The 11,986-nt window shown below is 36.1% G+C and overlaps 1 protein-coding gene across 2 annotated transcripts in view; it reads left to right on the forward strand.

The window, feature by feature from the left end:
• LOC106875656 (monocarboxylate transporter 9) overlaps positions 1–11,986 on the forward strand; it is a 56,173-nt gene that overhangs the window by 41,515 nt on the left and 2,672 nt on the right. For both annotated transcript variants that reach the window (XM_089338065.1, XM_089338066.1), the window contains exons 5-8: positions 4,283–4,558; positions 8,591–8,703; positions 10,527–10,683; positions 11,480–11,740. In XM_089338065.1, coding sequence (XP_089194191.1) covers positions 4,283–4,558; positions 8,591–8,703; positions 10,527–10,683; positions 11,480–11,740 — 807 coding nt within the window. The remainder of the gene's footprint in view (positions 1–4,282; positions 4,559–8,590; positions 8,704–10,526; positions 10,684–11,479; positions 11,741–11,986) is intronic.

The following is an 11,986-nucleotide window of genomic DNA, read 5'->3' on the forward strand; positions in this document are numbered from 1 at the left end:
ATCTTACAAAACAACCACTTCATGTTTGACAATACTTTCTACTGACAAAAATCCGGAATTGCTATGGGCACTAGAGCAGCTCCAGTCATTGCGAACTTAACAATGGGTTACTTGGAAAAAATAATATACCAGGAATCTTTATCCACCTTTGGAAACATTGTTTCCCAATACATAAAAGAAAATTGGAAAAGGTTCCTGGACGACTGTTTCATACTCTGGAATGAAAACACAGATGAACTCTTGAAATTCAAAAGTCTATTGAACAGTGTCAACCCAAACATACAGTTCACAATGGAGTACAACCGAAAGGAGCTCCCATTCTTGGATATACTAATTAAAAAAGTAAACCTAAAAATAGAAACGGACATATTTTACAAAACCACAGACGCCAAACAATATCTACTATTTGATTCATGCCACCCAAGACACACCAAAACAAACATCCCCTTCAACCTTGCAAGAAGGATATGCACAATAGTGTCAGAACAAAATACTAGAGACTTTAGACTACAAGAACTCAAAAACACACTAATTGATAGACACTACCCAGTTCAACTCATAGAGGATGGGATCAGACGTGCATCACAAATTGACATAGAAAACTTAAGAAAAGTTAAACACAGCAACACACCTTCCCCGAAAATACTGCCATACATATCCACATACAACCCCAGAAACAAAGAAGCCTTCACCATCATCACCCAAAACATACCAATGCTACATAAGGACCCCAAATTAAAGGAAATTCTACACACACACAAAATCATTAAAAGCTACAAACAACCAAAATCATTGAAAAAGATCCTCACAAAAGCTAAATTATTTTCCAAAATAACAGAGGCAAAAGTAAAAAAATGTGGTCGACCAAATTGCGCAAATGCCCAAACCTCCTAGAAGGTTCAGAATTCCTCTTCAAAGAGGGACAAAAATTCAAAGTTAAATCTGACTTTACTTGTGCCTCAGAGAACCTTATTTATGTAATAAGATGCTCGGGCTGCAACGAACACTACATAGGGTCCACAGGATTATCGCTTAGATGCAGATGCACTCTGCATCGACAGCAGATTGCATACCCAGAATACTGAATGATACCCTTTAGTGAACATATTGAGAAATGCGCAAAACAAATGCTACCACAATTTATAATCTTTCCTTTCTACCAATGTGCTATTAGAACACCAACACAAATTAGATTAAATAAGGAAACTTTCTTCATTCAAAAATACAAACCCAAACTTAACCATTGCTAACACATTTAAATAAGGAAACCCATCACCCCACTGAGAAGGAAAAAATATAGAACTAAACCTAATATACTGTTCCTTCTAAACCAAACCAAGGTAAATTAATCAAAATCTACCACCTCCTGCATTTCGATTACCTCCCTTATACCGGAAGAAATCCCTAATTACCTCCCCCCATATAGAACTCTTTTTTGTACACTGGAGTGAACACATGTTACAATGAAGTAGAGAAATTTGAAAAGACAACACAAAACCGGTTATTTCTCCAAAATACAATGTTTATATACCAAAAAAATTTTATAACATTTTTCTGACATAATTTAAATATATACTTTAACCATGTAACACAAGCCTTCTGTAGTTTTTTCACTCTTATTATCTTTTATATATATATATATATATATATATACATATATATGTATATAGGTGGGGTGTTTAATTGTTTGCATGTATGTGTATGTGTGTAAAATGTTATATATGTGCGTGTTGAGGCCACAGTATGATCAAAAGATGTTCTTGGAATGAAATCTTATGCCAAATAGATATTTCTCCTCTGCTGAAGTTGCCAAAATCTTAGCTTTCCCAACCAACCAAATTCTTCCCAGAAATTTCAAATCTTATGTCATTGTATCATTTCAACTGTAATTATGACATTTTGTTGTTGGCACTCCGTCGCTTACGACATCGAGGGTTCCAGTTGATCCGATCAACGGAACAGCCTGCCCATGAAGTTAACGTGCAAGTGGCTGAGCACTCCACAGACACGTGTACCCTTAACGTAGTTCTCGGGGATATTCAGCGTGACACAGTGTAACAAGGCTGACCCTTTGAATTTCAGGAACAACAGAAACAGGAAGTAAGAGTGAGAAAAAGTTGTGGTGAAAGAGTACAGCAGGGTTCGCCACCATCCCCTGCCAGAGCCTCGTGGAGCTTTGGGTGTTTTCGCTCAATAAACACTCACAATGCCCGGTCTGGGAATCAAAACCGTGATCCTATGACCGCCAGTCCGCTGCCCTAACCACTGAGCCATTGCACCTCCACAATTATGACGTTAACCCTTTAGCATTCAGATTACTGTCAAATGTGATGCTTATTTATTCACATTCTTTTGAATTTATCCTGCATTATCTTGTAGTCTTGAAATTCCAATGATGTGACTATTTATAGACGGATATTGTAGAGTAGATGGGAGAGGCCAGATCCAGCCAGTTTGAACATAAAACACGTAGAATATTCTGGCTGGATGTGGCCAGTTTAAATGCTAAAGAGTTAAAAATCTACAAGGGGTAGTTACAACAACTCCAGTCTTAGTTATTTAAAAGCCACCTTCTAGGCATATTTTCAATGATTTATGGATGTCACTGACATTAATTTCATTTTTTTTTTCTCTGAAATTTCTTTTTATGGGTTCCTGTACAACTTATATGAGGTTGATAGTATTTCCTTTTGCTTTTAGGTTATTGTCAGAACATGATTTATTTGGGCTGTTTTTTAGTAAATACTTGAACATCTATAGTTTTTCCACTTTTTTTTTTTTTATGCTGTGCTGCTGAGTTGAATTCTTTCATATTTTGCAATCCTCTTAACCTTAGTGTCTATGTCACCATTTGAAGACAAGTCTCATGTTTTTCCAGAAGATTTTGCATGATTGAAGTCGTTGACATCATCATGTATCATACACTTTTGTAGTACATTGATGACACTACAATTTAAGTGTTCCTGATCAAGTGCAAGTTCTCTCATTGGATGAAGTCATAGCATTACTTCAACCTGACTTTCTCATAGTGTTTTCTTGACAAGGATGTTAGGGTGATTTACCATTGCCTTCCCTATTTGGATGGCCGTTGGCCTACAAAAGTGTTCATTCAGCCTTCAACAGGCCTTGTTTTTAGCTTTGCTGAGTGTCCAGACACCCTCCTCACAAGAGCAGCAAGGTACTCAAGTGGAGTTATTGTTAGCTTTTATTATTATTATTATTATTATTATTATTATTATTATTATTATTATTTTTATTATTATTATTATATTGTTATTATTGAATGAGAGAGCAGTGCATGCCATCAAAGTGACACTGGGGTAAAATATGCGAAGCTCAGTATACCCATCATGACTACCAGTCTGATAAGGGTACACCAGGCACATGCATCACAACCATATGTGTGCGACTTGGTGATCTCATATCAAGATAAACAGCGCATGACCTTGCAGGTGGGGGCCGAGTTAGAATTTTCTTCAGGTCGAGTAGCCCATCCCGCTCAAAAGGTCCCTGAATAAGGTTTGTTTAAGGAAGTTGAGCAAAACACCCATGTTTCCAAAGGTGAATCATTCAAACCCCAAAGAATTCCTCTCAACACATGGCTATGATGCTCCCCCACTACTTCTGCTCATGATCAGAGATGCACATATCGTCAGCCACCAAGGGACATGCTCAACTGGTTATGGTCAAACAACTGACAAGCAAATCTGTGGTATTAAGCAGAATATTTGCTGTAGCCCATCATTTATATCAAGGCAAAACAATATACATGATAACACTTCCAATCAATTTATTATTATTATTATTATTATTATTATTATTATTATTATTATTATTATTATTATTATTATTATTATTATTATCATCATCATCATTATTATTATTATTATTATTATTATTAATATTCAGTGGTGGGGTACTTATTCTGCAGCAAACTTTGTGGTCCTTGAAGCTTTCAGTAATTCTATGATTTTTTTTTTCTAAAACAGTATGAATATCTGTATTTCATTTTATTCTATTTAATAATGTCTCCTGCTTGTCTTAATTATTTAAATATTTTGTTATATATCTTTTAATGTCTATTTTTACTCTATTTTTACCTAAACTCATTATATACATGCATTTATATATTTATGTATAAATATACATATATATATATATATAAGGAAAATAAGACAAGGTAGAAAACATATGTATGTATTTATGTATGTATGTATGTATATGTAGATTTATTCATATATGTTCTTTCTTTTCTTTTCTTCCCCCCTTACTTTCACTTTAGGACTTTTCACTGGATTATGTTTCTTCACTGCAAACGTTGTTGTCGGACTGTATTTTAGCTCAAAACAAGCTTTGGCAGTAAGCCTTGCTACCACAGGCAATGGAGCTGGTGTGTTTGTCATCAACTACATCACTGAAAACCTCTTGGCTTATTATGGGTTGAGAGGGACTCTACTCATGCTCTCCAGTTTGATACTCAATATGGCAGTTGCTGGGGCCCTGTGCCGACCCTTAAAATACAAGCTTGTCGAGAATACTGACAATAATATACCTTTGAGTAAGTTCATTGACTCTTTCTTTATCATCATCATCATCATCATCATCATCATCATCATCATCATCTTCATCATCATCATCATTATCTCCTAATATAATAATGAGCATAATGTTTTTTATATCATCATCATCATCATCATCATCGTTTAATGTTTGCTTTCCATGCTGTCATGGGTTGGACGGTTTGACTGAGGACTGGTGAGCCAGAGGCTGCTCCAAGCTCAATCTGGTCTGGCAAAGTTTCTACAGCTGGATGCCCTTCCCATTAGTTTTATTATCCATATATTCGTACATTGGGCCTCACCGAGGCGATGACTACTGACCGAGACCTTTGGAAATGTGCTGTGCGTGAGAAGACCCGGCAAGCCAAGTAAGATCGTTGCCAGTGCCCCTGGACTGGTTCTTGTGCGGGTGGCACATGAGATGCACCATTTTGAGCGTGGCCGTTGCCAGTACCGCCTGACTGGCTCCCGTAGGATTTTCGAGCGAGATCGTTGCCAGTGCCCCTGGACTGGCTTGTGCGGGTGGCACATAAAAGACACCATTTCGAGCGTGGCCGTTTTCGTGCGGGTGACACGTAAAAGCACCCACTACACTCTCTGAGTGGTTGGCGTTAGGAAGGGCATCCAGCTGTAGAAACTCTGCCAAATCAGACTGGAGCCTGGTGTTGCCATCCGGTTTCACCAGTCCTCAGTCAAATCGTCCAATCCATGCTAGCATGGAAAGCGGACGTTAAACGATGATGATGATGATGATGATATATATATATATGTATATATATATAGAGAGAGAGAGAGAGACTCACACACTCATACTCATACATGCACACAAACACACACTCACCCATTTACACAGATGTAAACTCCGAGACCATAGTACAGGAGTTCACTAGGAGGAATTTTTTACAAGTTATGAAAATACATAACCAGTCACAGTTAAAATTGTACACACAAGCGCACAATGACATAAATATTGACACATACATGAGTAGACTTTGTAATTTGTAAACAGAAAAAAAGCTTATGTAATCATTAAATTATTTATCCATTCATATATTGGTAAATATTCAGACAAAGTAAACATCAGGGACGTATATTCTGGGTGTGTTAGGTGTACACTGCACACCCATCGAAAATGGCAAATTCATTATAAATATTAACCTTACTCGTTAATTTAATCACAAATCTTAATAGAAAGCTTTTGTTAAACACCTGCTTGAAATTTTTTTGCACCTGCTTAAAATTTGGTGGCATTGGGTGTGACAACACATCCAATACAACAACCACTATAAACCACTGAGAATCTCTGTGTATTACTCTGGTATAACTCTATGGCTGTAGTGGAAGCGCAATGGCCCAGTGGTTAGGGCAGCGGACTCGCGGTTTCGATTCCCAGACTGGGCATTGTGAATGTTTATTGAGCGAAAAACACCTAAAGCTCCACGAGGCTCCGGCAGGGGATGGTGGTGAACCCTGCTGTATTCTTTCACTACAACTTTCTCTCACTCTTACTTCCTGTTTCTGTTGTGCCTGTAATTCAAAAGGGTCAGCCTTGTCACACTCTGTGTCACGCTGAATATCCCCGAGAACTACGTTAAAGGTACACGTGTCTGTGGAGTGCTCAGCCACTTGCACGTTAATTTCACGAGCAGGCTCTTCCGTTGATCGGATCAAGTGGAACCCTCGATGTTGTAAGCAACGGAGTGCCAACACACACACACACACACACACACACACACACACACTCTATGGCTGTGAAAAGTGGAAAGTGACCAAAATGGAAGCAAAAACAATGGGCAGCTTCCAATTTACATGCTTAAGGAGAACACTCAACATCAAGTGGCTGCAAAGAGTTCAAAATAACACAATAGAGACAACAATAGGCATCAACAGGATCAGTGATGAAATAAGATGCAGATGCTGGAACTAGATTGGACACATCTTAAGACAAGATTGAGAAAGCAATTGTATGGTGGCTCTGAAGTGGTAGCCTGAGAGTAAAAGGACAGCACAGTGCCCTAAAACCACATAGTGAAAGACCATTGACAAGGAAAGGAGATAAGAAGGGCGGAGAAGCTGGAATGAGACCAGAACAGTGGCAGAAAACAGAGTGGGTTGGAGAGATCATGTTGCAGTATTATATGCCTCATGGCTCAGAGAGTACTAACTCACTGACGCTCTATAAAGTGATTGGCATTAGGATAAGCATCCAGTTGTAGAAGCCATGCTAAAGCAGACAATGGTCTTGATGAAGTTCTCTGGCTCAATGGCTCCTGTCAAATCATCAAACCCATGCCAGCATGGAAAATGGACAGTGAGTGACCATTGGTTTCATTCCGATAAAGCACTTAGCTGTATAGGCAGCTTATCAGACTCAATCAAAATCTGTTAACTTTTGAGTCTGAGGAGTTGCTTATATAATGGTAACCAATGGTTACTCTCTGACTAGCCATAACAAACAACCTTCTAAATATGTATATATATATATATATATATATATATATATATATATATATATATATATATTTATATATATACTGGAGTAAGCACATAAATGTGCAACAAGGTGGAAAAAAGAGTACTCAAATACCAGAGGTAGAGTAATATGCGTTATTTAAAAGCAGCAGAAATATAACAAAAAACTGTTACTCGGAGTTTCATGTTCCCATTCGATGTTATATTTCTTCTGCTTTTAAATAAAGTATATATAAATATATATATATCGCCATCATCATTGAGCACCCATCCTTGTCATCCCATCACCTTCCTATTTACCATCTATATGGGTTATATACACACATATATAGCCCATAGGGTAAATACACATATCATCACTATCTAGTGATGATGTGAGTATATAACCTATATTTTAACCTGTACTTTTGTGAAAAATATGGTTGAGATTCTCATTGGTTTAGGTCTACTTTGTGTGAATATTTACCAATGTATGAATGGATAAATAATTTAATGATTACATAGGATTTATTTCTTTTTGTTTATGTATTACAAAGTCTACTAATATATGTGTCAATATTTATTTATGTCATTGTGCGCTTGTGTATACAATTTTGACTGTAACTTGTTATGTATTTTCATAGCTTGTAAAAAATTCCCTCTAGTATAGTAAACTTCTGTACTGTGGTCTTATATATGTGTTAATGTGTGAGTGTATGTTTGTGTGCATGTGTGAGCACGGTCTCTCTCTCTCTCTCTCTCTCTCTCTATATATATATATATATATATATTACAGACATATAAGCGGGATGACCACTAAGTGGACATCCCTCATATATGTTTGTAATACAAAATTTTTTCTGAATCTTCAGATTTTTTAATTTGCTAGGCCACTGGTTTTAAATTGATATTAATCAAATTAATATTCAATTTGTCACCCTTATTATTTAAATTTATATATATATATATATATATATATATATATATATATATATATATACATACATATATATATATATATATATATATATATATATATATATATATATTAAGAATGAAATGTCTAATTTTGAACTGAAAGTTTATTTTACTTTCTCTCAACAAAAAGTAATGCAGTTAATCAAAGTATGCACCTAAATTATCAACACAATTTTGCCATTTTATCGCTAACTTATTTATACTGGCAGCAAAGAATTCTGGAGAGCAAGAGATGATTGAAATTATGAAAGGCTGTTTTTGCATCTTCTTGAGGTTTTAAGTTCTTTCCTTGCAAAAAGTTGTCTAATGCCTGGAAACCATGATAGTGCATCTCTGATTGTGAGCAGGAATAGTGGAGGAGCATCATAGCCATGTGCTGAGAGGGATTATTTGGTGTAGCAAAGTTTGAAGGAAGTATTAGCTATTTTTCATACTTACTAGGGATAAGTGAATAGGAAATAAGTCACTACCCAAGGACAAAAACTGTGTTACACAGATTAATTAACAGCAATCTACTTATCTTTTTTATTTCTTTTCCCTTTAAACTTTCGTTTTTTTCTTATATTTTCTTTTTTTTTTTTCTCTCTCTCTCTCTCTTTTAGATGAAATAAGCACATCTCAGCAGTTAAATGTTCCAGTAATAGATAACAATGCAGAGACTGTCAAGAAAACAACTTCAGAAAATAGCGTTGATGAAACCCGTGTTTCACTAATGGTAAATATATATTTATATTACATTTGTGTATTTGTTTTGTATATATATATATATATATATATATATATATATATATGTATGTATGTATGTTATAGGCAGAATTTTACAATTTTTCAAAAGGAACTTAGGCATATGTTTACAGTTGTTGAAAATCTCAGTCCTTTACCAGATTAATTTGTCACTATTTTTTCCAGTCTTATAATTTAACATCTAAGGGTGATAACTCTTTTACCTTTTCACTTATTTCTGATTACATTTTTGTTTTGTTGTGTCTGGGGAGAGTCATTCTCTTTTGGTGCCTTATAATTTAACACACTCACCGGTAAAATTTCCACTTATTTCTTTTTTATTTTTCTAAAATTTTCGTTGCGTCTTGCAACCTTTTCAATAGTTTTGACTCTGTCCGTTGCTCACACTGCGTTCCTTTTTGTTTCTTTGTGCACATATGTGTGGATCAGTGTGTATGTGTGTGCCTATACATGCATGCATGTATGTATGCATGCATGTATGTATGTATGCATGTGTGTGTATGCATGTATGTGTGTGTGTGTGCATATGTATCTATCTATGTGTGTACATTTGTATGTATGTATTCTGCACATTCATGTATTTTTGTTTTGTGTTTGGTGAATTTGGTATTGATCTCTATTTTGTACAATGATCACTTCTACCCAGAAATAAAGATCAATACCAAATCCATCCTCTGGTTACTTAATCAGTTATCATTATCTCAACTAACACTGTAGAATTCCTGAAGTATATTCAACAGAAAGCTGCAGATAACACCAGGTAGCCTAAACTGTGCCAGTGCTTTATTCCACATTTCAACACACTAATCGACATATACTCATTAGTCCAAAACATTAGGCATGGCTGTGTGGTAAGAAGCTTGCTTCCCAATCACATGGTTCTGGGTTCAGTTCCACTGCATGGCACCTTGGGCAAGTGTCTTCTACTATAGCCTCGGGCTAACCAAAGCCTTGTGAATGGATTTGGTTGATGGAAACTGAAAGAAGCTTGTTATATATGTATATATGTATTCTTCCTTTTATTCTTTTATTTTTTTTAGTCATTTGACTGCGGCCATGCTGGAGCACCACCTTCAGTCAAACAAATCGACCCCAGGATTTATTCTTTGTAAACCTAATACTTATTCTATCAGTCTCATATATATATAGGTATATATTTGTGTGTTTGTGTCTGTGTTTGTCCCTTCACCATCGCTTGACAACTGATCTTGGTGTGATTACATCCCCGTAACATAGAAGTTTGGCAAAGAGACTGATAGAATAAGTACCAGGCTTACAAAGAATAAATCCAGGGGTCAATTTCTTTGACTAAGAAGGTGGTGCTCCAGCTGGGCCACAGTCAAAATGACTGAAACAAATAAAAGAAAAAAGAAGCATATATATATTTTATCAACTACATATGCTTAACACATACATTCCATGTACTTGCTGGTAGGATGCGATTTGGCATGGTGGAGAATAGTTTCTTAGAGAGCTAGGTGTTAAAACACCTGAAAGTCGTGGACAGGCAAGATAACTCACAACTAATCACATCCAGGAGTGATAGACATTAATGATTTGCCATTTCTGTGGCTTATTAAAATCACATACCCAGACAGCGTTGGAGATGAATCATGGCAAGGTGAGATTTTGAGGGATTTCTGGTTACCAGATCTTGACCAGTTGTTTGAGCAATCATTTAGATCTTTCCTTGGTGGCTATTACAGATATGTATAATGGTGATATATATATGGCTTGTACCAATCACCCATTTCATTTCTTTTTCCCTTTTCTGTCTTTGTTCTACTATTTCAGACAGTCAACACAAGTGACGGAAAGGATAAACAAACCGTTACAAAGAAAACGTCTTGCATCCATTCCATTCTTAAAAACCTTGCTATCTTCTTTGACTATGAAATACTGAAGAATGCAAACACCATATTCATGATCACTATCTATTTTCTATGGTCTGGTGAGTATGAGGCTTTTGTATACATTATACACAATACAGAATTTTTACCTGCTCCTTTTCTGCATATCAAGTGTGGGCATCGCATAGAGGGGTGTCTTTTATCTCACTTGCTAAAACTTTTGTCTGTGGTTTACTATCAATCTGTTTTGTTTTGTTTTGTTTTGTTTGTTTTTTTTCTTTTTTTTTTGTCATTCTAAGTTTTGCTTCTATATTTGGAATTTCTTCTCTACAACTTCAACAAATTCAACTACAAAAAATAGGTCTTTGGCCTACTGAAGTTCCCATAAACGCACCATGTATACCAGTGTACAGGGCGGAATTTGAACTTTAAAAAAATCACCCCAAAACTAGGGGTCAACTTATGTACCCCATATAAAATCTGAACCTCAACTTCCTGTGGTTTAAAATAGCACCAATTTCAATGGAGAATAGTGTAAAGCACTCACATAAATCCTGTGGTTCTACAGATACTTGTACATATCGATGGAGAACACCATATAACACTCACAGGGATCCTATGGTTCTGTAACTTAGCAATTCAGCCAAAGAGACCAACAGAATAAGTACTATGCTTACAAAGAATAAGTCCTGGGGTCAATTGGCTTGACCCCAGTCAAATTACTGAAAGAAGTAAAAGAATACAAAAAATAAAAATTAAAGAATTCACATCCCAGACATTTCAAAACTGCAAGATAATGCAGGGTTAATTGAAAACACTGCAAAGAACTTAGCAATACATTTGACAAAGAAATTTGAATGCAAAATGGTTAATCTTTTTCTTTTTTCTTTCTTTCAGTAAACTTTGTCGTGTACGTGTATCTTCCTCTCTATTCCAAGATTTTGGGTGTAGATGGTACTTTGCTGATCTCACTCAGTGGAGTAGGCTTCACCACAGGACAATTCCTGCTTGGAATTTTCATAGACTTTCTCCATATCAAAAGTGATTATATGATGACAGCCTCGTTATTCGTCATGGGCAGTTGTGGCATTGCCATTCCACTTGTAGTCAAATTTTATCCGTTAGCAGCAATTCTACTCATCTGGTCTATAGCTGGAGGTAAGAAAGAAACATTTAGTGTTTTCTTGTATGTGTGTGCACATGTTTATACATAAATGTGTGTGTGTGTGTGTGTGTATGTGAATGCATGCATGTGTCGGTGTGTGTACATGTGTGTATCTGTGTGAGCATATATATGTCTATGTGTGTGTATGTGTGTGTGTGTGCATGTGTACATATATGTATGTGTGTGTGAGTTGTATGTATGTGTGTGTGTATGTGTATGTGTGTGTGTGTTGGGGGTAC

This window comes from Octopus bimaculoides, chromosome 20 (genome assembly GCF_046866305.1).
Source record: "Octopus bimaculoides isolate indiv1 chromosome 20, ASM4686630v1, whole genome shotgun sequence".
In the NCBI taxonomy this organism is placed as follows: Eukaryota; Metazoa; Mollusca; class Cephalopoda; order Octopoda; family Octopodidae; genus Octopus; species Octopus bimaculoides.